The sequence below is a fragment of the Pantherophis guttatus genome, chromosome 3, assembly GCF_059756535.1.
Source record: "Pantherophis guttatus breed Tessera chromosome 3, ASM5975653v1, whole genome shotgun sequence".
Taxonomy (NCBI): Eukaryota; Metazoa; Chordata; class Lepidosauria; order Squamata; family Colubridae; genus Pantherophis; species Pantherophis guttatus.
In genome coordinates, this window is record NC_142065.1 from 103704985 (window position 1) to 103732365 (window position 27381).

The 27381-nt window shown below is 37.9% G+C and overlaps 1 protein-coding gene across 1 annotated transcript in view; it reads right to left on the bottom strand.

The window, feature by feature from the left end:
• Positions 1–2366: 2366 nt before the first annotated feature.
• Positions 2367–27381, bottom strand: part of QSOX1 (quiescin sulfhydryl oxidase 1) — a 60380-nt gene continuing 35365 nt past the window's right edge. The window contains exons 7-12 of the mRNA XM_034409686.3: positions 21015–21152; positions 18788–18917; positions 13067–13183; positions 11511–11649; positions 9433–9618; positions 2367–5160 (exon numbers count right to left, since the gene is read on the bottom strand). Coding sequence (XP_034265577.2) covers positions 4322–5160; positions 9433–9618; positions 11511–11649; positions 13067–13183; positions 18788–18917; positions 21015–21152 — 1549 coding nt within the window. The 3' untranslated portion in view covers positions 2367–4321. The remainder of the gene's footprint in view (positions 5161–9432; positions 9619–11510; positions 11650–13066; positions 13184–18787; positions 18918–21014; positions 21153–27381) is intronic.

The window sequence follows — 27381 nt, forward strand, 5'->3', positions numbered from 1 at the left end:
AAATATAATGCTGGTGTTTACTGTCACCTGTAAACAACCATAAGAGAAATATCTTGTTATATTAAAAAGCTGTATTTCAAAACTCTGATTTTTTTCCTACATGGAACCAGACAGTTCTGAACTATATGATACCTGAAAAAGTCTATAGAGTTTCTCATTTAGTGCAAACATGATTCATAGTTAAGTCTTTGACCCACAGACCATAACATTTTAACTGGGGATAGTAATTTCAATGACCCTTCATTTCTCTATTTTAACCATACTATTACCTCAGACACATAGTCATATGGCACATAATTGTTAGAAAGCCATTGTGCCAAGGGAAGCCTATTCTTCAGCATTAAATTATATCAGAGTTCTAGGTCAGTGTTTCTCAACCTCAACAAGCTGGTTAGTGAATTCTGGGAGTTGGAAGTCCAGACAGCAAGTGCCTGAGGTTGAGAAACATTCTGTTGGCAGGAGGACCAGATGTACAAAGAAATTTGTGGCTGAATGATGGATCCAGACCAGCAAAATATCTCTGGAGGCAGGAGAGATTGTTGAGATAACCCATGTGACTCCAGACAGTTGCTCCTTGTGAGTAGATCACAGGGAATGCTTGTTTCGTGGTCAGCTTCTGAGTTGAGTGGCTGAAAGTTGAGGGATACTGAACTATCAAGCTCATACTTGTAACACAGCCTTTTAAAGACATAAAGCCTACCTGACCCTCACTTCTTAACTACTTTTTGGATTATTTCTTTTATTGTCCTGAAAATATTTGCTGTATTCATTGAGTGAGTGAGTTGCCTTCTCCTTGGAGAAAGATGCTTTAAATGTGATTTTAAAGGCTCTGGAAATATTGATTTTTTGATTAAATGGCAAAAAGATGTATAGGATATGATTTTGGAATGGTAACAAAGATTAAAAATCCAGATAGATTTGGAATTACAATTCTGAATTAGAATAATTCTTCTTGTCGAATTGGCGATTGTTTGGGCTTTTTAAAGAAGAAACATGATAATGGGACCTTGAAGGTTTGACATCAGAGGAAGCTAGAGGATAATATGTTCATTTTGTTAACAAAGAAATAAATAATGGAGCAACAAGCTTTAATGCTTGTTTTTGAAAATTGGTCTTCAAAGTTTTTGATATGAGGGAACATGGGACAATGAAGTTAGACAAGAAGAATAAGCTACAACGGATAAATATGAAAATAATTAGGATGTGAATTTAACTGTTTCAAGCAGAAAAATATATAAAGATATATTGAATATGCAAACAAAACTGGATATTTCACTACCAAAGGATATACATTTAAATCAGAAAAATAACTTTTTCTTACTGGATTTACAAAAGAGATCTGTTAAAGTCTTGAAGGACATTGTGAAAAATGATTTTTAAAAGGACAAACTTTACTTGCTGGTTGTACAAAAGAAATCTTTTAAAGTTTTAAATATTCTTGGGTTAAAAAAAGATGTACAGAAAACAAACTCTGGGACTATATTTAAAGGGGTTAAAACTTAAGGTTGTTAAGTTTTTTTCCTACTTGTAATTCTTAATACGATTATTTGAAAAAGAGAGAGAAATATTGGTCATTTCAGCTACCTGACATCAGCATTATAGAGCCTAGCTAAAATTGAATTAAATTGTTCCAGCTCCCAAACCAAGCTAAATATGATCCTAAAATTCAGACCATGGCTTTCTCTGATCTTAGTCAAATGAGAAATCCAATCCCTGATGAGCTGAAAAAATGTAAGAAATTGAGGGATGCTAGTGATTAATTCCCTTCAGATGTTTTGTCAAGATACTACATTTTAGACTACCGTTTATTTCAAAATACCAAAGCAGGATTGAAAATAAAGCTGAATAAAACTATTAGTATTTCTCAATAGCCAAAATGGAAGATGTATTTGAAGATTTATTCCTCCTTAATTTCTATTAGGGTTACCAGGAAAAAAAGATATTACAAGAGTAATATCAATACATATTTCTTGTAGATTTTAAATACTCATACAAGTAGTCTGCTTCAATTTTGTAATAATCTATCATCCATTGATTGAGCTATAATCAATAGATCTATCTATCTATCTATCTATCTATCTATCTATCTATCTATCTATCTATCTGTATCATCTATGACAGAAGATTAAATTTGTGGAGAGATATCTGACAATCAGGTAAGATTTGTACGTGAGATTTGAATCACAGACTATTGAAGCTCTACTTATATTAGCTCTCTTGGACTGGATAAAGTTTCAGAAGGCACTTGCATAAAGATGAATATTCACCTACAAACACCAAGATAGAAGTAGCACTCTAGGGGGGGAAAAGTCAGTTTCTGAGGAATGTACCTTCAATAATATCTTCCTGTGCTACATATTTTTCCATTTTTCTAAATGCCAGGTGGAGTCACTTTCCTCCTAGTATAGTGGTGGGCAATTATGGCAACTTTACAACCTGTGGATTTCAATTCCCAGAATTCCATGCTGGCTCAGGAATTCTGGGAGTTGAAGTTCACAGGTTGTAAAATTGCCATAGTTGCTTATCCCCGTCCTAAGATAATGGCACCAGGTGTGAATGCAATGAACAGGAGTTTGCAATGTCTTATTAGACATCTAGATGTATCATTTGTCTTCTACCTTCTAAGGTCGTATAATTCTTCCCCAGTGAAGAAATCTTGCTAGATTTTTATCTGACTTACCAATAACTTCTTTCTTTTTAAACAAGACTAAGCTATTTCTTTCCACACTGAGGCAGCTCAGAAATAATTGGAAAGTAATCCTTAGCGATCAAACTTAATGGCCATAAGGATCCTTAGCGGTGCTGATTAATTCCCTCTCCTCCAGAACTCTTTCCAGATGAATGCAGGTACCCCAACAGGGATAATTCTAATAATTTCAAAAATTATCAACTCATGGCTCAGGGAGTGATAGCTACACTCCTAAAAATGCATCTTTGCTTTCACTTCTTCTCTCCTACTAAGTAAAATATGAAGACACAGATCACCTGGTTAAAAAACTAGAACAGATGTAAGTTTATAGCAGGGGTGTCAAACTGGCGGCCCGTGGGCCAGATATGTCACGTGCAGCCACGCCCACCCCAGCTCCGTGAAGGAAGAAATGTTGCAATATGTCATGTGATGGCAATGTGAAGCAGCGAGTTTGACACCCGTGGTTTACATAGTAGGATAGAAAAGGGGAATGACATCAAAGCTGAAGCTACCAGGATATGGAAAGAAAGACAAAGGGCACAGCGAAAGGACTGAAAGAAACATAGCAGCTAGTAAAAACTGCTACACTGATCTATCTATTCGACTGCACATTCTTGACCTGAACTTGTTGCCAGCTGTTTTCAATTCTTTACACTATGAGTTCAAGTTCAAAACCCTCAAGGGCTGTTTTGTCTTCTGTCATCTGATCAAGGGAAGAAGCTGGGCTGCATGGGAAATACAGGCAAAAGCACTAAGTATATTCTACGCAGGACCCCAAGAAGTCATGCAGAATGGCGAGAAAACTCCTTCAATTCATATTTTAGATGGGTATGGAAGGGAGAACCTAATTCTTTTTTGTTTGCTTGATTACCGCTATTGGCAAACGACACCCTATAGCTGGTTTTACTAAGGGCAGTTTTATAGTGGCACAGAAGCTTTGGAAAAGAGATGAAAAGTGTTCAAGAGATCTTCCAGCACAATATTTTAGGCTGCTTGTATACTAGGTTTCTTCACAATGTGACAGGGTTTGGACATATCTCAGTTTGGACACAAGGCACAAAGATTTCAGAAGTACTACTTTGTTGCTGGTCCTAAACTTGTCATGCTTTGTTTTTTTCTTAAAACAGCAACAGTATTTGTATTACATTCTGACTGTTGAAAAGAGGATTGTACTACATTTATCTAATGAGATCTGAATTCTTTCTGCTTATTAATCCTTTCCCGCCACCACAGACCAAGAACAATAAAGAGCCCCTGATTCCTCAGACAATCAGCCTGTCACCATATGCTCTGAAATATGACCCCATGCCCCTTTTGCACTACACTCAGCTATTTTATTCTGGTACAGAATCACAAATATATACAAATGATCTAGCAACTGTGACAAAACAGACCTGCCTGTTCAACTAGGTACTCTTTCATATATAGAAGTAGCAATTTCCATGCGTTTTAGGAGATCCAATAGTATACTCTACTAATTTGCACCCTTCACAACCAATATATCATCTGTGTATTTTTGCATCTGTGTATATTCAGTATAGGAATTGTTAGTTTAGTGAAAGATCACCACATCAAGCTGATATGCACATACCCGTTCCATTACCTAATGGCTGCTATACCTCTCCTTCAATTTCATGTCAATGAGTAGCCTAACCGGGCCTTGCGGTAACTCATGCGCATGCGGAAGAAGGTGTACATGCCCAACAGACAGACAGAAGAAAGCAAATACAAGAGAACACACAAGCTGACATCCAACCGGGAGAACCCCATTCCCAGGATATAGATCCACTGGTTTCTCCTCGAAGTATTCTCATTTTCCACTTGGATTCCAGAGAACTGTCTGGCTCCCAAGTTCTTATGCCTCAGGGACTCTCTAATATAATCAAGTGAGCGGCGGCCCTCATTCGCCATCAGGAACAGCCGAGTGTCCCTCTTAGTCCGCCTCTCCCTGATGTTAATCTGTTTTGCCAGCTTCAAGGCTTTGCTCTTAAAATGCTGCTCACTAAATGTATCAAGATCAACAATATCCTCCACCATTTCTTTTGCCTTTGTGCTCATCTTGACAATGCTTGGTTTATGCAACTCTGGAGAACCAGGTTTTCCCAAATCAAATTTCTTCTTTTTTACTTTCCCAGTCTCTAGCTGCTCCGTCTTCTTGTCTTCGTCTGGTTCCTTTTGATTATCTTGGTCACTCTCTTCTCCTCTTCCTCCCCCTTCTAGCTTCCAGTCACCTTCATAATTTTGCTGAGCAACATTTCGACCACGTCTTGTTTGATGCTCCAGGGGAGAATTCATGTAAATATTTTTTTCAGAAAAATGCCATTTGAGAAACATCAAGACTCGATTCTCATCCCACATAGACTTTTTCCCATCCTGCAAAGAACTGTCAGTTGAGGTGTAATGGCATGAAGGGCAGAAGCTTTTGGGAGGCCACTGGATCTTGGGAAATTTGGGATCATCAGTTGCTGTACCTGAACAAAAAAAATGAAAAAAAATCTTACTATCATGCTATTCAAATAATATTCTCACACACACATTAACATTCACAAACTATTTAGTCTATAAGCAGTGACTGGTTTGATTTATGCCTAATTAATTACTGCCTCCGGTACCTTATTGTTAAAAAGCCATTAAAATGCTTCTTTATGATGGATATTTATGAAGCCAGAAAACTTAACTCATTATTCACTGTAGATTATACAAACATTTTGCTAGTATTAGGTAACATTTATATTGATTATTATATTGCACTAGCTAATTTCCTACAATGATGTTGCTGTATATGGCGTACAATTTTATTTATCTGTAGTGCACTTAATTATAAACATACCTTAAATAAAGCTACTACTGTATACTGATTTGCTTTAAAAACTGCTCAATGCTTATTCATTTTCAAAAGCTGAAAGATAACCCAAAGAAGATGTCTCTAAATATTTATGGCAATAATTATGAAATACTTAGCTAATGCTTTGAACAATTTTTACTGTGTTTTCAGTAACTGTGACATAAAATATTAAGAGAAGTATGAATCAAAATATTAACACTGCTTTTCCATAAAAGCATGTTGAAAATGGTTGACAATGAAACAGGTTTGAAGAGAAAATAAAAATAAAAATATTTGCTTCATTAGTTTGAAAGCAATGCTAACTATTGAACTCCCTCGTTCTTAGCCAAGAAAAAATTACTACCACAAAATTGCTTCAATAATCCATCTCCAGATGAGGATGTAAAATCGTGGATTAAAAAAAACCTGACAAAAATCACATTATTTATTCACTTGTTATTACAAAGTCTTCCAATATTTTCTTTGCTCCAATTCAATGAGTTGACTGAAGGTGATGTCTTGTCCTGTATGACTTTATGGGCTTCATTGCTAAACTAGAAATGGAAACTGGAATACTGTGTCTGTAACATGCCTACACATATATAGATAATTCTGGTCCCACAACAAAAGCAAGCAAGCAACTTCCAAAATTTAAATTATAGGCTATACCTAAGGGGGGGTGGGGGGGAATGGCTATAGCAGATCATCATCATTGCCACCACTTGGAAATAATATTGTTTTTTTACTTACAAAAGTAAAACTGCATGCTTCTATCTTACAAACGAATCTGCTTTCCTTGGTGCCAGGTTTTTGTTTTGTTTTTTTAAAGCACCATGTAGATTACCTAACACCTGACTTGCCTTTGCCAAAGGTGAACTGCTATAGTAAGAAGTTTAAGCAGTTAAAACCTCAGCACTTGAGTCAAGATAAGCAGCGGTCATATTTGATAGAGTACAACATGCCATTAAACTGATTTATTTTGTTTTAGTGGCACATACTGTTTTCCTTTTGTATTTTTGTTTAATGATTATATGCCATTCAAAGTTGCTTTGTTTGAGTTGGATGGCCATATAAATGTTTTGAATAAGCAAAGGTAAATAAATAAATTTTTACCTCCCCCAAATTTTTCAGAATAGGGCATGCCAAGGATACCCAGTTTTTATCATTTCTTTCTAAGTGGCCGATATTTGAAATACACCCAATTCTATCAGTTCAACCTTCTATCTCTAACTATAGAAGAAAAGGAACATGACCTTACAGACATATACAAGAACTGCTATGTAGGCAAAAAGGGCTGAAATCGTTTTTAAGTCCAGAGCAATTCGATAGACTATAAGAAGGAGAAGAAGGTGCAGCAGGATCAGATAAGATAAATGCAGATAAGCATTCTATATGGAGAATCTGCTGAGAACAACAAAGAAAGATTCATATTGTGGAAACAACTTGTGGATATTTGAAGTCATAACGTCACAATTTTAGCAAATGCTTGCAATAAAGAATCTGCTGTCTACATTCATTGGGCGGTTTCCCTATTGTTAGTAGATATGCCATCAACATTCCCTTGGACTGTTGACAGTCCAAAGCATTTACGAGACTGACTTTAACAGGCATTTATTAAAGGCTCCAGTGAAATTCTGAAGAGGATTTAGCCTATTTAGTGGCTGTTATCTACCCTGGGCTTGAAGGAAGAAATGTATGGGTGGGTGTCTGTATAAAGAGAATAAGAAAATATGCCTCAGAAGATCAGAGATTATGTCCCTAGGGATAGACAGAGAGGGTGGGAAAACCCAAGAGGAACAAAGAGTAAATAACTCCTTTGATTCCCTGGCTTGGTCAATGAGTCTCTCTACTTTCTCCTCTCACAATCATCTGTCAAGGGGAGTCACCTACTCCTCCTCCTGTCAGGCAAAACAGGGCTGTAGAACAAGGGACTGCATCTGTCTGTGAGAAGCACAGCATTTGGGCAGCAGTCCTGGAGGAAGGTCCTCTCAAGGCACGTGTCAGCCTTTAGAAGCCCCCAGTAGAAAAGATGAAGAAGATTTAGTAGCTAAGTCTCTGGTTCAAAATCACCAGCTGCTGACTCCTTTCTGACAACAAGAATCGGTGTTTGCTGTCTGACCCTCTCTGCCCTCTTCCGATCCAAGTATTCTTCACTGATTTTTTTTGTTTTTGTTTTTTTGTTATGGCAGGCAGGGGTTAATTCACAATGCTCTTGCCTACAACACTTTGCTGCAATTCCTCCTTTTATAGGGAAGGAGAGCATGGTGGGTGGTGAGGTGCCTTTCAGGTTTCTTTTCAAGTTACAGTGTCCTCAGGGCTGCTGAGCCAGGGAGCTAGAGGATTCTGCAAGCCAGAAATATATAGCCTGACAGGCCTAATCGAGTTCTAAGCAAAGTGTTCTGAGAAAGAAAAGTTATTTATTTTGTTTTAGAACCAGTGAAACAGATGCTGCATGTAAACTCAGTCAAATAAAAATTCTCTCTGTGTATGTGTTTCAAAAATGCTTCCATTTATAATTAGAACTATTTAAATCAAGAAACAATCTCTCCCTTAATCAGGCCTTGACTGCAAACTAACAAAAAAGATGAGGAAGCTTCTCACATCAAGAATTCTGATCACTTTTAGTTTGCGCCATCACAATACAGAATCAATTGGTCCCTGCCTATTTTTTTATTCAGATCCCAGCATTACAACAATACATCCAGTAAAGGTGAGATGGCTATTAAAAAGGCCAGTGCATCCTGGAAGGTAACTGCACTAAAGTGCAGAATGAAAAGGTAACCAAGCCAACCAGTTGTAGAAACAAGCTATTACAGATACTCCTCGATTTACAACCATTCATTTAGGGACCATTCAAAGTTAGAAGGGCACTGAAAAAGTGACTTGTGACCATTTTTCACACTTACAACGGTTGAAGCATCCGTATGGTCACATGATCAAAATTTGGATGCTTGGCAATTGGCATGTATTTATGGTGGTTGCAACGTCACCTTTGGCCACCTTCTGACAAAATCAATGGAGAAGCCAGATTTACTTAACAGCCATGTTATTAACTTAACTGCAGTGATTCACTTAACAACTGTGGCAAGAAAGATTGTAAAATGGGCAAAACTCACTTAACTGTCTTGCTTAGCAGTGGAAATTTGGGGCTCAGTTGTGGTCGTAAGTCAAGACTACCTATATTCAATTTCCTCAACATCAATTGTCTTCAAGGAGAGCTACAGAATAATTCTTAAAATGAAAGCTTTCATATTTGACATTTCCTAATAGCGAGAGCAATCAACCAATGGAATGGCTTGCCTCCAGAAGTTGTGATGCTCCATCACTGGAGGCTTTCAAAAAGAGACTGGACATTTGTCTGAATTGGTATAGGGTCTCCTGCTTGAGCAAAGGGTTGGAATGGAAGATCTCCAACGTCCCTTCCAGCTCAGTTATTCCATGTTTCTATGGGATGGAACTCAGTCAGAACACACAGTAGCCTTTGCTTAACAACCACTTATTCAGCAGACATTTGACCATATGATGGGTGTTGGAAATAGAGACTTATAACTGGTCCTTGAAGTTGCAACTACCTGCAGAGTCCCTGCAGTCACATGATTGCAATTTGAGCACTTAGAAGCCAACACACATTTACGAAGGTTGTAGCATTCCATACTCATGGGATTGCCATTTGCAACCTTCACAGTCAGCTTCCGATATCCAAAGTCAATGGAGAAGATTAAAGTCCACCCTCAATCATGAAAGCTCACTGGGTGAGCTTGTTCTCTTTCTGCACAGCTTACAGTACCTCCAAGGACTGTTCTTCTGTGGCAAACCCAACAACCAAGTAAGCTTCTGGAAGGCTATATATTGCTAGGGAAACAGGATACCTGCTGGTTAAAATGGTCAAAAAATAGACTGCCAGGAGCAGAATCCTCACCTGCCAAGCGAGCATTGACCCTGTTATGTCTTGACCAAAGCCACAGGACAGCCTCGTCCCTGTTCTGCACTTCATGCATAGACTCAGCTGCCATCGCTTCGAAGTGCTCTGCACACATCCTGCAGCCAAAGAAATTGCGGATGTATCCCCTCATTGTAGGAAGAACTTCAGGTATACCTGAGGAAACTGAAAATTAAACCACAATTGTTAACACCAAAGTAAAATGGAATGGAAAAGTAACCCGCAACAACTACCATTTTCCTAAAGTGAATTCAAATCATGTTTCTTCTCCAAAGCAGAGCAACAGATGAAAGGGGAAGAATGCATTTGCCCCTGATATTTTTAAAAAGAGCCAACCTTATCAAGAAAAGGTATCAAAATGAGAACCTTATAGAAGGGAAACGAGGTACAACTAAGAGTTATTCACCTATAATTTATTTATTAAAAATAATGTATTATCACTTGCTAATCAAAAATCAACTTATTTCTCTTTTTTTTGTTAACTTTGAACTGGCAAGGCAGTCCATCTAAAAATAAAATATTTTACTGTCGGAGCAAATGACCACTATCTGAATATAAATGGAGAAATATCCAGCATGTTCATAGATCGTTATTACCATTTATTTTCTAAGTAATGTTTCTGACTTAAATGCTTCCTTCTCTCTCTTAAAGCCATAAAATTGTATGCATTTGGATGAGGTGTGACAAAATAGTGTAGAACTAGTGCAGTAGATATATATATCTATATGCAGTATATATATACATATATATATATACATATATATATATATATATATATATATACATATATACATATATACATATATACATATATACATATATACATATATACATATATACATATATATATATATATATATATATATATATATATATATATATATATATATATATATATATATATATATCTTTTGATTCATAGGTATAAATGTGCGATATTTTTGCAATCAGGGTTTTTTCCTATGTTGAAAGATGTTAAAATGGCCATGGTGGGATTGCAAAAATATCGCACATTTATACCTATGAATCAAAAGAAATAAATATTTGACCTCTACAGGGAGGAGTCACAAAATATGGGTGTGTCTGGCTGAAGAGGTCTAAAAAGGCCGAAATAGTGCTATCCCAGTCTCCCATAAGTCACAGAAGAAACAACATAAAATGTCTGACAGGTCTGAAAGTGATGAATAGAGATTTCATCCCACCATGGCCATTTTAACATCTTTCAACATAGGAAAAAACCCTGATTGCAAAAATATTGCATATATATATATATATATATATGTATTTATGTATGTATATATATATGTATATATATACATATACACATACATACACACACATACACACAAACATAGGAGATCTCATAGAGCAATGGTTTAAAAAATAAAATTAAAGAGGAACTCCCATGCTTTATGATAACTTCTCCAATAAGAGATAGATATTTAATCATCACAAACAATATTAAAAATGGTATGAGAGCAATTGTGTTATTTCTATTTCTCTTTTATTTATTTTTTAATCAGAGAGATGAATGGCAAAGACAGAACATTGCCAGTGATTAACCAACTCCCAAAATGTTTTCTAAGCATGTTCAAATGTGAGGGCCAGCATGATATACTCACTAAGGTTTTGGAGAAGGACTGGAGAGATCAGGTTTATAGTCCATCTCCACCCAGGGAAGCTCATTGGGTTACCTTTGGACCCCTCTCACTCAGCATAAACTTAACTTATAGAGTTGTTCTTGTGGGGGGGGGGAAAATAAGAGAAGGGAAGCGCACTGGATTGAGATCTTGGAGAGAAAAATCTAGGATATAAATCTGACAAAAGAATAATACAACAATATGTATAAAATGCTCTATCTGCAATAGATGAGAGTGAAATGGTGATGAATTTAATGGACACTGCAGATATATTTCTGACAGCATTTTATGGTTTAAAAAAATCTCATCAAAATGGTAAAGAATAATGTATCCAAGGACTATGATTGTGGATCCAGACCTTCCATTCTAAAGTTCAGTGTGATGAATGGAATAAAAAGCTTTAATGCAGTTACTTACCAGACTGTTTTTGACATGCTGCTTGAACCGTCAGGTGATGGAAGAGAGTCCAGAGTCCACATGGAAAACCCCGGAATTGAGGTTTGCTTCCTTGACATCCTACCCATTGAGGTCTCTCAGGTAACGTGGCATTTGGAAACTAAAAGATAGGAGGGAGATTGAAGGAAAAAGGCTGTGCACAGAACAAGATACCCCATTTCATTCACTGCATGGACCACAACATGTCAGTTCCAAGCAAAAGAGAAACAAAATCAAGGATGGGGGTGGGGAGCAGGTAGATGGAACAAAAAAGAGCAGCTGGGAGCTGCTTAAGAAAGAGAGGATGTGAAGTTCTCACCCCATTCATCTCATCATGATTTAGTTTTATTTGCAACTTGGAACAACCAACCTGTTCTGAGTTAAATTTCTGCCAAATCATGGATGACTTGCAACTATTCAATGGAAATGTACAGAGTGGATTGTTCAGGGTTCAAAACAATTGTTTTTCTGGTTGTTGTTTTTTTTCATTCATTCTCCTAATGTTTTCCCTACTTCTGAGATTTCCCCTTTTTGCCCTATGACATCCTGACACTGGACCATGATCTCCTTGCCTTCCCAGGTTGTTTCCCCAAGCAGCTTCCTTACTGCCTGTGTACAATGGACAGTTAGGCTTTTTGTCCTTCTCCCACCACCACCAAAAAGAAAGAAATTTGACAAAAACATAGATTGAACAAGGGCTGCCCATTGTTTTTGTCCCATCCCATTAAGTAAATTCATTCATTTGTTTGTTTGTTCAATCAATCAATACCACCACCCATCCAATACAAGTAATTCTCGGTGGTGAGCAGCATGAAAAACATTAAAATAATAAAATAATAGTCAAAGTGACCATTATCTGCCTCAGTGGGAAGATGGAATACGGCAGTGAGAATTTTCCCCATGTTTTAATTTAATTATTTCTTAGTTTTATATTTCTCCCTTCATTCAGAAGCTGTCATAGTACTCCCTCTTATTTTTCCCCGGAACAACAACCGTGTGAGATAGATTGGGCTGAGAGGGGGCAGCTGGCTCAGTGTTGCCCAGAGGCTTCTGTGCAGAAGGTGGATGTGAACTTGGGTCTCCTCAATGTCATTACAACACCTCCATCTCTAGGTCAAGCTGGCCATTTGCAAACCAATAATTTGGAGAGTAATTTTATGGTACACAAAATAAAACAGAGGTAAAGAACATTAAAAACAATAGCTGTAGAGACAAATAATACAGCAAAATACTCTGCCTTAATTATAATCCTAAACTGTTATGAATATTATTCATAATTAAAGACAATATATTTTTAAAGAAAAACTTAAACAGAACAGTGTGTGGATCACAGAACATATTTACATTATTCATAATATAACCTAGTGAAACTCAATATACTTTTGCAATAAATTTAGATCTTGAGACAGCTCCATAATATATGATAACAATGGCATCTAGCAAGTTACACATGGAGTTTATAGCGTTGGAGACAAAATACTACCAATATCTAGTGGGCTTTATATATTCAACTTTTATATATTTTATATATAACCTACCTCCTTTTTATTCTTTAGAGCTTCCTCCCATTCACTCTGCAAAACAATTGTCTTTGGTCTCAGCCACAAATCCAGGTTGTAAAGGTAATTCTTGACTACCAACTGCCCAGCAAAATGCTGAATTTAAAAATAAGAATGGGAAGGAAAAGATTAAAAAGTGTAGATGGAGTTATTCTCTGAAGCATATGTGTACAGTATCATGGTGTGACAACACAGAGTACTATATTTGGATGGCATCCCAAATCCATTTTCTTAAAAAACAACAACTAAACAATATCACATTAACTTAGAGGGGGAAACACCTCTGTCCCAAGTAGGACATATGCAGGTACCAGAGTAATCAGTCACATGATGAGCCTTTTCTCTAGTGGAGGAGAGAGAAAGAAAGAATGGAATTCATCCAGGCATTTCAAATTCAACAAATATAAAATAGGACATGTAGTCAGGCTCATATTTATTGTCCAAAACATATTATTCCAGAGACCATCCAGGATTCTGTTAGAAGCTGTAAGCATGCTAAGAGGAAATAATCTAAGACCCATTAGCTTCCATCAGACTAAAGACTGACAAATAAGTCAGTTTAAGCCACAATAGACATGTGAAGTCTAAACCTTGTAGCAATCTATTACAACAGAATCACTGAGATACCACTAATCGGTGCCAACTTATTCAAACTATAAGAAGTATATTAGCTGCCACACATAAATAAGGCTTAAATCAGTGTGAAAAATATTCAGTTGCAACCATGAACTGTTGCGGCAAAGAGTTATTGATATAGACCCTGGCATTCTTTAGCACCAAAAGCTTAATGTTGTTAACACCAAATGCAAGAACATCTTTCCACCCAATCACACAGAGATCACAAGTCAGCAAGAAGGAGTAACTTGAGCCAAAACCATACCCTTGTTTCCTATATAGCTCCAACTCTGTTGAAAAAGCCATGGATGTATCTTTCTGCACTGTCCATCCAGTTATTGGTGGCAGATCTTGGCAGCACTTGAAAAAGGGGGCACTGAAAACAGAGAACAGCTAGTTGCCCTGTAAGCTCAGTACTTCATCTCCTGTTTTCCAATGGGCTTTATGGCATTCCTCTCAAATCCAGCCCACTACTTGCTAATACTAAGAGGGGCTTTTTTTTGAGTGGTGTTCAAGATGCTGCAGTAGCAAACAACTCAGTCCCTATGGGCTTACAGCCAAGATCCAAATCTTGACTCTAAGTCCAAAATAGTCTCCAAGGATCACAGAAAGCTACTTTGACAATAAGTCATCTCAAATCCGATTAGCATCAGCACTTTAAAACCACAAGCACTCCAGGGAGGGGGGAGAGGGATCAAAGAGCTATATGCTCCAACTTGGGGGTGGGGGTGGGGGGAGAGAAATGTAGCAGAAAAAGCCATGTCACTAAAAGAAAGCCAGGCAAATGACAAGTTGACTGGAGGAGGGGAGCAAGTTCAGAGAAAACAGGAATATTGATTGAGAGGACGTATAAAAGGAAAACACCTGTTTTGTTTCTCAGTGAGAAAATGTAAGCAGTATTAAATGGCAGGGTGGCAATTAAAGTAAATCAGCAATGGATGTTGATGAAAGAAAGGAGATTTTTCTTTGATTATTTCTTTAAAAATCAGCACACAGAGAGTTCAAGTGAACCAAAAATTTCTCTTCTATCTGAAGATTATATACTAATTTATTTGAATATATAGCCAGACACACTTTACAGAGAATTAAAGCAACACAAATCTGTCTTTCTAATTTAATACAGTAAGGAGAATGCCTAGGTAGCAGAAAGCCTGTTGAGATGCTGGACCTTCTAGAATAAAAAAAAGATACAGCCTTCCAAAGCTTTATTTTTATTTTGTATGTAGAGAAGGAACGTAATTGAAAGGAAAAACCTGGCATGAAAAAGACCAAGGAAATAATGAGTTACGGGATCCAATCTGGGTTGGTCACTGGAGACCAGAGGTTTTGTCTTCCGAGCTTTTGGACTAGTGTTGGAGCCCATCTTCAGGGAACTTCTCTGTAGCTAATAATGAGTTAAGTGGCTGGAACTTAGGTAGACTTCTCCACCTTGTGGCCCAAATCTAGCAACACACTTCGCATTGGATACAACACTGACTGTGCTTTTTCAAATGTAAATTGGTTATGGGGAAAAAAAAGTCATGGGCTCTTTCAGAACATTGGTTGACCAAAGTTTATGCTACAATGAAAATCAGAAACTACATACAATTTGACTTGGCAGGTATTTTTAATGTATATAAACCGATGGGAAATAAGAATCAAGGGGATGATTAATAGTAAAGTGAGGCTACAGAGTTACAGCGTGAGCTCAGCCAAACCATCAGTCATACAGAAATATTAGAGAAAGCCTAAATTATTACCCTGCAAATCACCTAAATACTGCTGGCCTTTTCTTATTTTAAGACCCTCTCTTTGGCAATCTTAAAGGGCAGATTTAATAATCTCCCAGCCACAGAGGTTTTGCCCATGTGAATATGTGATATAGGAAATCTGAAACATCATAGCACATGTCTTACTAACACTTATATTCAATCAAGATTTATATAGCTTCAAATGATGAAAATCCCTGTCCAGGCAGATAAACTTTATATTTATATAAACTAATAATATCCCCCTCCTATTACAGTAAGAATTATAGTTTAGCAAAAAAAAAAAATCTTTGGAATCTATACTTAAGCGTTGTAAACGCATTTAGGCATTTCCCTTGATATTCACATTAGAGAAGAAGCAGATATATCTTAGAAGTTATTAGTGTTTCTCAACCCTGACAGCTTGAAGATGTGTGGACTTCAACTCCCAGAATTCCCCAGCCAGTCAAGCCATTCCCAATGCTGGCTGGGGAATTCTGGAAGTTGAAGTCCACACATCTTCAAGCTGTCAGGGTTGAGAAACACTGCATTAAAATTTACAAGCATTCAAAACAAAAAATGTGATGTTCTGCTAATGCTTGAATCTTTTTTCCTAGCTTTATGCTTGCTCAGACATACAAGAATAGGAGTAAATTTAAAATAAACTGTATAAGGTACTGGTAGTCAGAAATGAAAATTTGGAACTTGAATATTCTTTCATTATAGATTGGCCTATTGGCATTATTTCAATTTACAAAGAACTGAGGTTGAAAGGTTCAGACTATGTGGAGGTAGAATAGAAATAAGTATGATTTTCATATACAATTGCTTTGCTTTTTAATGTATGAATTAATCATGCTCAATTTTTCTCTGACATTGTTTGGAAAGGGAAAGAAATTCACTGAATTATATCAGCCATTCTGAGGAAGTGGATTTAGGAGAAATTGGGTAAGTAAATAAGAGAAGTGCTTTGAAATGAGATAATAAATCTTATACAATATTACCATTCAATCTGACTGTCCTAAATCCAGCTCAGCTTCTGAGGACTCTGTCCCTGTAATTTTCTTGGCAACAATATACAAGTTATTTTCCATTGCCTTCTTTCAGGATAATTTTTGACTTCTCAGTCTACTCTAAACCCTTGGGATTTATGGTGGACCTCCCTGCTTAGCTTTGTTTAAGCTCAGACACTATTAATTGGGGCCATGTTAAAGTTGGACAAACCAATTATCTTCTATTGTTCAAAACTATTAGTTCTTTCTTTGTTAAACCCAAATTATTCAAAAACAGTGATGAGTGAGAAAAAGTTCAAAGAATGGTATTCAGGGAAATCCTGGAATGCAACTAAGAAAAACATGGATTCTCAAGAGAAACAAATCTTTATATTGAGTCAGAACCACAAATATTTATGCCTTGTTTCTCAATGTGTTGCCCACAGAGACTTTGGCCGATACAGATTTTTAAATCATGCTGTAAAAAACAAAAAACAAAAAAAAGCACATACAGGAAAATAACATGCTGGAAAGCGAAGTCTCAGTCTTAAGCATAATCTTTATTTCCAAGAATGCATAAATCCTTGTCAGGTGCAAAGAATCAGGACCATTCATATTTCACTATCCACAAGAATCTGGTAAACTAAAGTTCAGCACTAAATTGGCACTGATAAAAATCAATGGAATTAGGAGGCGATGGATTTAGAATGCTTGTGGCAACTCAAGGACTCTAAACTTATGACATGCTTACCTCCACTCCCCAGCTCTGCCTTCTTTTCTCCAACAACCCTGGAGAGATTCTTAGAAAATGAAAATGATGGGGCTGTAGCTCCATGTTTTCTCTAGGGGCATGGGCTGTAGCTCCATGCTTTATCTTTTTTGCCCAGAAAAAAGAAAGAGGTCAACTGAAGTGACAGGGAATATCCTTGAAGGCTAATAAAAGGAGTTGGAAAGCATCTTCATTGGTCTCCTGTCAATATTATGTGACTGGCCTCATCCACCATAGCAGCCAGTGTGTGACAACCCTCATAACATGTACACAATTTTCCAAAACTAACTTTTTCAGATGCGAGGCACTCCCTGTCTCCCTTTTTAATTAAAAAAATTGAAATTTCATAAGATTGTTGAATTTTGGAAAGGCCTTAAAACTTTTTAAAAACTAAACATTCAAAAAACATTTAGTAATAAAAAATCTTATAATTGCTTTTGCAGAATTGCCCATAGATGCTGCTTAGCAGTGTTATGAGCACATTTCAGGAAAGTTCACAAGGATGCTACATAAAATTAATAATTCTCTAAAAGGTAAAGAAACAGTGTTGTTCAGAAGTAGTATTTTATTAATGGGGGAATTATGATTTTTGTCTAGAGAAAGGAGCGTATTAACAGCTTATGGATGGCTTTTAAGGCTGAACTTACTCTCCAAATCAAATAATTTCATATACGTTTAAAAAAACAGAATTACTGATAAGATTATAAAAAGGCAAATATATAGAGAGGTAGTGCTCAAGATATAATGGCAATTGGGACCAGAATTTTATTTTATTATTTATTTATTAAATTGATTTGCTGCCCATTTCCATCATTAACTGATGTGGTTGTAAAGCACGATGTCACATGACCACATTGCTTAGTGATGGCAATTCCAGCAATCCTGGTTGCCATCATTAACCAAATATTATTTGGTTGGCTAGTTGTTAGCCAAAGACCTACCCCAATTCAAACCATTCCCAACATAGTCTCTCCAGCCCCAAACTTTGGTAAGAGACTGTCTCCTTTTCAACTGCCCCCATCAACTTGTCTTCCCTCACTTCTCTTTCTTTTGGGCCGCCTCCATCTTTACTAGCCTTGCTGCCCTGTACTTGCTGGCGCTGCCATCCCTGTGAGAAGTTCAAATGGAATTTGGACAAGGGGCCAACACAGCCTCAAGAAACAGTCCTGGCGTGGACAGCAGCGGCCTTGGGGAGAGGCAGGATGCCTTATCAGCAATAGCAGGAAGAAGAGGGTAACGGTCAGTTGCGGTGGCAAGGCCAGCAGAGGTGAGAAGGCCAGTGAGTGCAGGACAGCCAAAATGGCAGAGAAGGGGGAGGGGGAGGCAGATAGAGGGAGTTGAAGCAACCCTACTATAATATATACAGGCAGGCTGCAATGTGCCCAAAATTTAATCACATGACAATAGAGGGTGCTGCAATGACCATAATTTCGGGGACCAGGTTTAACTGCCATTTGTTCAGCATCACACTAATGTTAAACAATTGCTGAACAAATGGTCGTACTTTGAATAATACCTGGCTATAAAAGGGGGAGGGCAGAAAGAGAGAGGAATTGTTTGGAAAGTCTCTCAGGTCTAAAGGCTTCACATCACTCACCTGGACCAAAACAGACACAAAGTCCTTCAAAGCAGAGAGTCGCTCTCCCTCAAGGTTGGGGAATACTGCAGCCTCTATCCTTAAGCTGTAGAGCACTGCAGATTCTAAATCAGCCATGTATATCTTTCTCCTGTGTCACAAACATTAACCAAGAAAGGGGAAAATTTATTGATAACTGACACAACATAATTCTAGGGTGTAATCTAACACCTCCTTTGGCATCATCTGACCCACCAGTTTGTCAGCAGTGGTCAGAGATATATAAAGGTAGCTTGAGCTGTGCCTATAGAACTAGTAAGGATTTTCTTTGGAAAAAGAAATGAGACTTTAATTACCCTCCATTATCTCTCTTGAGATTAATTTCTATAAATTTGCACTGACACCCATATTCTTTGCTAAATTCCAAAAATCCATGGAAAAGAGTTCCATGATTTAATTTCCCTTCTGACCACACACTTGATCACAACTTGAACTAGGCCTCTATTTCTTTTAATGCTTAAGTGTCTTGTCTTCATGCTTTGTATCAATCACTGTTTTATTCCTCCCCAAACGATTTGCTTTTTTAAAATATTTCTTGCCTGAGTATCTTTAATTGGAGCGGGTCTCAGTGAAATCCATTATGAATATGTATCTTATTCTATGACATCAGATAAACCAGCTTGATTTCCAAGTAATATGAAAATTACTTTGAACAAAAGAAAGAAGAGCTAACTACTTTCCCCAGACAGAACCACTTTAATGTGTATGTACAAATGTGCTTTGAGAATGAGTAGTATGACATAATAAGTTATTTTCTTAAGAATCAGTTCTCTTCATCTTTCAGTTTTTATGTGCATACTTTTATAGAGCTGGATTCAATCATGTATTCTGTCATCTCTGCCCAAATATACTCTGAAATGCAGGAATGATTTTTCCACGGATTATCTGTCCAAATTGAAATTTCACCAAAATCCTACTAAATTGGAACTGAGCAGAAGAGTGATTTGGGCATTGAGACATTCTTCGCAAAATTCTGAAATGATAGATCCTGTGCTATTTGTGAGAACATTTATTGTACGTTTGTTGATTTTGGAGAAACTGATAAAATAAATGGGTCTGAATTATGAAATGAAAATGGACTTGAAGGTTAGAAACTAATCAGAATAGGAAAAAAATGTGAATAAATTGGGAATTTATTATGCCAAGAGAAAAGTTAAGTTGAATGCAGTAGGAAAGGGGTATTTAAGAAATATGGTGGTAAAACAAGAAAAAGAATCAAGAATGAGTGAGTGCCAAATGAATGATGACTATGAAAATGAGTGATCAGTATGAAAGTACATTGAAATGGTTTGATCGTATAGGAAGAATGAATAAGAATTAAATCATAAAGCAAATCTATGAAAGACATAGAGGAAGAATGGTAGGAGATGCTGAGGTCCTTAGAGAGAGGTGAGAAATTTAAAGAAGAGTCAGTGTATCAATCTCTGAAAGAACATAATGGAAGCAAAGACAGTTGCCACCGTAGAAAAGTATAGAGAGGATGTTGTCATGAATTAGACTGAGCTTTATTTTGTTTTCTTTTTCTAAATTCACAATTTAATTTATTTGGCTTACAATTCTTACTCCCTTTCTACATTCCGCATTATGTTGCTTACCATGAAAGGGAACAGGTGATGAGCATGCATGTGAGTATAGCCGTGATGTGCAGCTACCTGGCTTCAAAGCCAAAAAAAAAAAAAGGTATTTCACAAGGGACATGGGAAATTTCACTGCAACTTCTCATGACCTCTTTTAAAATGCTGCACCTTTTCCTGGGCTGGCACAGCAACTATAGAATCCCAAGAAAATATGCACTGGCGTTAATGAGATGCCAAAAGGATGCAGCACACTTGTCATAACATGCTGTATAGCTTAAACATAAATTTTCCTGGGATGCGTGCCTTTTGTGCCAACACAGGAAAAGGTGTAGCTTTTTTAAGGAGGTGTTGAAAGGTGCAGAGAATATTCCAATGTTATCTCTAAAGTAACGGTTCCACTTCGGATGCAAAGCACTGTACATCCATGATGTATAGCTCTTGCATCTGCTAGCCCCCTTTTTGTTTATAAGCTTGTTCAGGACTGACTGGATACCCTGCTCCTCATAACTATGAATGGTGAGACTAACCAGTTTTAGCTTATATCGTGAGAACTTCTGAAACAGCACTAGGAAAGAAGAAACATTAAACCATTCGGGGAAGCTGACACTCACTTGTCTGCCACCTTCCAAACTGTAAGAGCAGTTGTTGTCTGTGCAGTGTGGGACACCGTTGGTATGAAAACATCTCGTCTAAAGACCCCAGATAAGTTCTGCAGGAAATTAGTATACTGGGATCTCGGGTCCTCCAGCCTGGAAGGAAACATGAAAGGAGACAAACTTTAACGATGTGTATTTGTGTCCTTTCTAGTTACTATCTTTAAGTTTCAGTGTGACTATAACTCACATAGCAACAGATATATTACAAAAGAGAAAACTGAACTGTCAATTCTCTTTAAGCATCAAAATATACAAATGAGTCTATACCATTACTAAAAAGAGATGTAATATTTTGCACTAGTGAATTTCAAATACGTATGCCATAGATCTTTTGCTGTTCTACCTGTTACCCAGAATGACTAAATACACCTTATTACCAGAGATGCTATATACTGGATTCAATTTGTATGAAAGATGAAGTGTAAAAAACAAATTAAGAAGGAAAAAGATAGGGGGAAGGGAAGGTGCTAAAAAATAAAGAAAAACGAAAAGAAAGAATAGCTTCCAACTTTCTTCAATACAGTTAGAAATATAAAATATATTAACCTCTTGATTTAAAATTCAATAATAGTATTTCTATAAACATAAACATTTCTAATTGTCAAATCCCAAAATTAATGTGGCATTTCTTTCCGTTTCTAGCAAAAAGTCCAAAATTAGTTTCCATGTAAAAACAAAATTAGACAAAGACTTTTCTTTAATCAATGTAGTTAATTTTATCATTTCAGCTGGTTCCACTAACTTCACCATCCATTCTTTCATTGTGGGAATCTGTAAGACTTTTCATCTTTGTGCATACAAATGTCTTGCTGCAATTATTATATATAGAAACAAAGTTCCATATTTTTCTTCAGGTGCTTAACTGGCTAGTCTAGTCTTCTCTATATTTTAGTCAGTTATTTATTAATTTTTAATAGATAGCTCTCCTCACCTGTATCACTTCCATGTGCTAATTCCAACTGATTAAAAATTTCAGAAAAAACACACTAATAAACTGTCCCGAAGCAGTACACTTTTTCTGTATTTACAGCTGTTATACATAACTATGTTTAATATCTTGGTAGTCTGATTTCCAGAGACAAGATCCCATATAACTTTGCATGAAATGAACTTGGTCTTGATCATCTTTCTTTTCTGGTGTTAAACTCAGATCTGAGTTAGGTCCAGGCTATTGTGAGTAATCTATCTCTAGATCTTATAATTAAAGAGGAAAGGCATATTATAAATGGAATAGTAAATTAAAATTATTATTATTATATCACCATTCTGCAAAACAGGCACTATAGTATTTGCAAACACTTAAAATAAATGGGTTTTGGAAACAAGCTATAATAGGATAGGGCAAGCCAAGCAGATTCATCCCAAATTAGAACAATTCACTTTCACTTTATTGCCTTTGGCACATAGTTAATTTAGAAGAGAAAACAATGAAATATCCTTCATGTAAACTGCCAGATCCACCTCCCCTCCCCACCACAATTACAAATTAAAGAACAGTCCTGCACTCCCTATGTCTGCAACATAATTATGAAGCTAGTCAGTATATTATTATTCCTACTGATACCACATCTACAGATGAAACAATCCACATTTCATTTCTCTTAATAGCAATAGCTCTTAGACTTATATACCGCTTCACAGTGCTTTACAGCCCTCTCTAAGCAGTTTACAGAATCAGCATATTGCTCCCAACATGTTCAGCAAATGGATTGTACCTAGCAAATATCAGAGAAATACAGACTGTATTCTTGAGCTTCAGATTGGTGGGATGACACTGTCTTATAAATTAGAATCTGGTCAGGGGAAATTAAAGAAAGAGATGTCAGCAAAGATTGTGAATATTATTACTGACTTCAATAGCCCAAATGGGTCGATGGGTTTCTTTTCCATTCTCCTTGATCTCTTTCTCTCCCTCTCCCTCCCCCTCCCTCTGTCATTCATCTGATTCCCTTTGAAATCAGTTATAAACTATAGAGCAACGGTCACCAACTGGTGGTCCGTGGACCACTGGGGGTCCGTGAGAAAATTTTGTGATCCGCAGAAAAATTATTTGCATTTTTTATATTGCACTAAATCAGGGTTCCTCAAACTATGGCCCCTGGGCTGGATACATGCAATGAACGTTTGTGCTGCTGCAGAGAGTCTCCCCCTTCGGTGTCTTTTTGTGCGGATCAGAGGGGGGCAGAAATTCCCGACTTGGGGTCTGCTTCAGCCTCCTGGTGCAGGGCTTTGGGCGAAGGCTGGAGGAAAGTGCTGCTGATGGCGAAGACCCGGAGGGCCTTGTTCCAGTAGGACTGCATCATGGCCCACTGGAACAATTGGTGGGACCATCTCAGCCCGCTGAGCCTCCAGGCGCCAGTACCTGGCCTTGCACACCACAGGTCTTCCCTCTGCTTGGAAAGCCTATGTTCATAGTCCTCAGTGAGGTGCTTCTGTTGAACCTCCTTCTCGGTCAGATCCAATTTGAACTGAGCCAGCTGTTTTGCCAACTCTTTCTCGTGGTGGCTGTTTAGCTCCAAAAACTGCTTCCTGTTGGGGCCCTAAGGAGCTCGGGCGGGGAGGCGAGGAGTGGCTGGCAGGGGAGGGGCAAGTAGAGGCTGACGAGGTGCCCCTTAATGTGAGTGACATTCAGTTGGCTACGCCCAGTCACATGACCACCTAGCCACGCCCACCCAGTCAGTCATTAGGCAGATCATATTAGTGGTCCGCAGAATTTAAAATTATGAATTTAGTGGTCCCTGAGGTCCGAAAGATTAGTGATCCCTGCTATAGAGAGATTCAAACAGAGACAAGCCTAATCTCAGCCACCCCTTTATCTATAAACCAGGTGGCTTAAAATATAAACAGAGAATTTTGAATAACCTTTCTGGACAAAGCCAATTTCCCTCACATCCCAAAGCAGCATCAACCTAAGAGAAAGCTGCTTGCCAGTGCAGCAAGCAGTGGTACCAGCAAAAAAAAAAAAAAAAATCCCTCAGGGAAGCACAAGCAGGAACAGTCACTTTATACTCTGTTTTCTCGGCCTGATGCTCTGTGCGAGCAGATGGCCAAGAGTCGGCATCATCACAAATAATTCTCTCCTCTGCCAGTTCTGCAGCAAGGAAAACAATGGCTCTCCTGTTGGGTGAAGCTGGCAGGAAAGAAGCAAGATGACAGCCTCTAGGCCAGCCATCTACCTCACTCCACTTAAGTTCCTGCAGAAGAAAGCATATAGATTTCACAGGCACCAATTATTCCCCTCTGGCCCAGGAGTGAGTAGTGCTGTCACATCTGTAAACCTCTTGCTAAGGAAATCAACAGTGCCAACATGCCCCTTTGCCCATCACACTAATGCCTTCACTGCCAGGTGGACATCAATCATCTGCTAAGAGCGATGTAGGGGAGGGGGAGGAGGGAGACCATCTGCTTGTTGTTTAATGCACTATTCAATAGCAGGAATTCACCAGAGGGTCCAAGCACAGGTTCCATTGTTCTCTGCCAGCATCTCAGAACCAGCCATTGTCTGGCTTCTAATGAACTTTTCTGCAATTAGAAATGCATGTGGAGGAGACGAGCAGCTGGGTGGATGCGAGGTGGTAGGTCAGAATACAGTTGATCACTTGCCAGGTTTTCAGAAGACCACGCTCAATTATCTTTGTTTCCAAATAATGTGAAATAAAACTTCCCTTCTGCAAACTAGGCAGAGAATCACAAGTTGCAAGGCTGATCACAGAAGGTGGCACTGGATGAATATTTTTCAGTTCCTTGATAATTTTGCCAGAGAAAAGCACAAGGTACTTTGGTGCTATTTTAATACTGCATCTACGTAAAGCATTGGAAGACATGATAAAGAATGTGAAAAGGCTTGGGGCAATGCCCAGTAGCAATAATAGACTAGAAGGGGATAAATACTGTACACTGTGCCTGAATCCCGGTGAAATTAAGGTAGTACCAGTAAATGGTTTCTAAATCAAGGAAATGGATAATTGTGAATGGATCTGAAATCCTTCTGAAGCATCAGGTACATGGCCTGGAGATGCCCACCTTAATGCCAAAGTTTATGCCAGCCATATACATATATTGATGGACTAGGATAGCTTTGTTACAGTGATATAAGCATGAGTAATTTTCAGTCACTAATTCTACTGGGTTCAATGTGGAATTACCTTCCTGAATAACAAAAGAGTCATTGCTCTATAAAACCATAGTCGGCAGCATCTTAAGGGGAGCAAGGAGGGAACTCAATGCTGTCAAAAGTGATGCTATGCAAATCCTATTCACCATAGATCTCTTCCTTTTACTTATGTCTAAAAGGGGCACAGGTTACAGTGATGAAAGCAGCAAAGTCCTATGTTCACAGCTATTTCCATAGCTGAAAGTCCTGCACAAACTATGGATTTGCTACTGCATGAAGTTGAAGGATTTAATTCTCATTCCTGAGCCTCTAAAAGCCTGGCTCCAAAAACCTAACAGCACACTTTTTTTTTTGACATAAATGTTGTTCACTGCAATAGTCAGTGGAGGCCTTCCCAGTTGTGTCATGTTCTCAGAGAGTTTTCAAAGTAACGGGGAAATCTGGAAAGACGCTCTAAGTATTTAATCATTGCAGTTTAAACCCAGAAGAACAAATAAGCAAGAATATGGGAAAGAGAAAATATTTTAAAACATGGCCCATTTCCCATTCCTTTCATTGGCCCACTTGAAATAAGAAGACTGGTGCTTCATCACCAGCCAGGACACTTACACGTTGAGCCAACCAGCTATGTTATGTCTTTCTATGTGCTGCAATTTTGCAGATGCTAATTAAAAGCTGTTGGCTTCCCGATGAATGGAATGCAACAAACTACAATGAGATCTGAAAGGCCTTATATCAATATCACATTCTAGTTTGAGAGAGGAATCTAATGACTTCAGTTGTTCAGCTTTGCTTACAGTTGCTGAGTATATCAAAAGGTACAACTATGATATACATTAAGTTGTGCCTCAAAATTCAGCTTCCAAGCTACTATGCCAAGAGATAGTAGTTCAAATCTGAATGCTCCACAACTAGGGAATCACCTTTCTTCTCAAGAAAATTCACAAAGAATTAATAATGTACTTGTGTTGACATATTACACTGCAGCATTAGAAGTGACAACTGTTTACTTTAGATAGTAAGTACAACTAGTGCTGGCTTATGAAATGTTATCTTCAAAGGAAATCTAACATGTGCAGCTAACCACAAAAAAGCCAGTGTCTATAAATCATTAAGGGGAAGAAGAAATGTACAAGACAAGAAACTGTGTAGATCAGATGGCATAACTCCAATATATACACACTAGGTCTGGTGTCATGATATAAAAGGATACAGGAGTTTACCACAAATAGGTGGGGCCACACGTGGCACACACATTGCTCAAGTCTGGTATGGGGGAGACTTAGATTAAACTACAGGACCACAGTCAAAACTTTATCATAGTAATTGGAGGCACAGTTCCTCACATCTATACAGAACCAGGTTTGATATTGCTGCCTTAGAGGATTCTAATTATGCTGTGTGTATGATGCAATAACAGCTTGTCTCTCTGGAATAACAGCACTTGCAATGCTTTTGTAAGAAATTAACAAGACATATCCCATATCCACACCCTCCATACACAAATCCTTTATATCCCAGGAGATCTCTTTTGGAGCAACACCCAAAAGAAAAATCCAGGGTTTTTGCTTCACGCACAAGAACCTCCCATCAGTGGAGATTCCGTCATTCCGAACCCAGCTAGCACATACACACTTCCACACCCAAGCAGTTGGCTGAAAACAGGTTTTGACAATGCAGCTGTCTGAATTATAATAAACAGGCTGATATCTTACTACAACGATCACAAACGTTCTGTAGAAATCTAACCTGTTGCAGTTTTCTGCAGATGCCTGAATCATAGGATTGGAAGGAGGTCTTTTAGTCCAAACTTCTGCCTAAGGCAGGTCTCCTTATATCATCCTGGGCAAATGGATGTCCAATCTTTTCTTGAAAGCCTCCAGCATCCATAACTCCAGGAGGCAAGCTGTTCCATTGGCTAATTGCTCTCACTATCAGGAAATTTCTCCTTAGTTCCAGATATGATATCTCTTTAAACCCATTGCTTCGTGTTCTGCCCTCAGGTATTTTGGAAAATAAGTCAATCTCCTCATCTCTGTGACTGGTCCTCAAGTACTGGAAGACAGCTGTCATATTTCATCTAATACTTCTTTTTGTTAGACTAAACATACATTTAGTCATATCAGTGGCGAAATGTAAAATTTGTTACTACTGGTTCTGTGGGTGTGGCTTGGTGGGGGGAGGGGTAATGTGACTGGGTGGGCATGG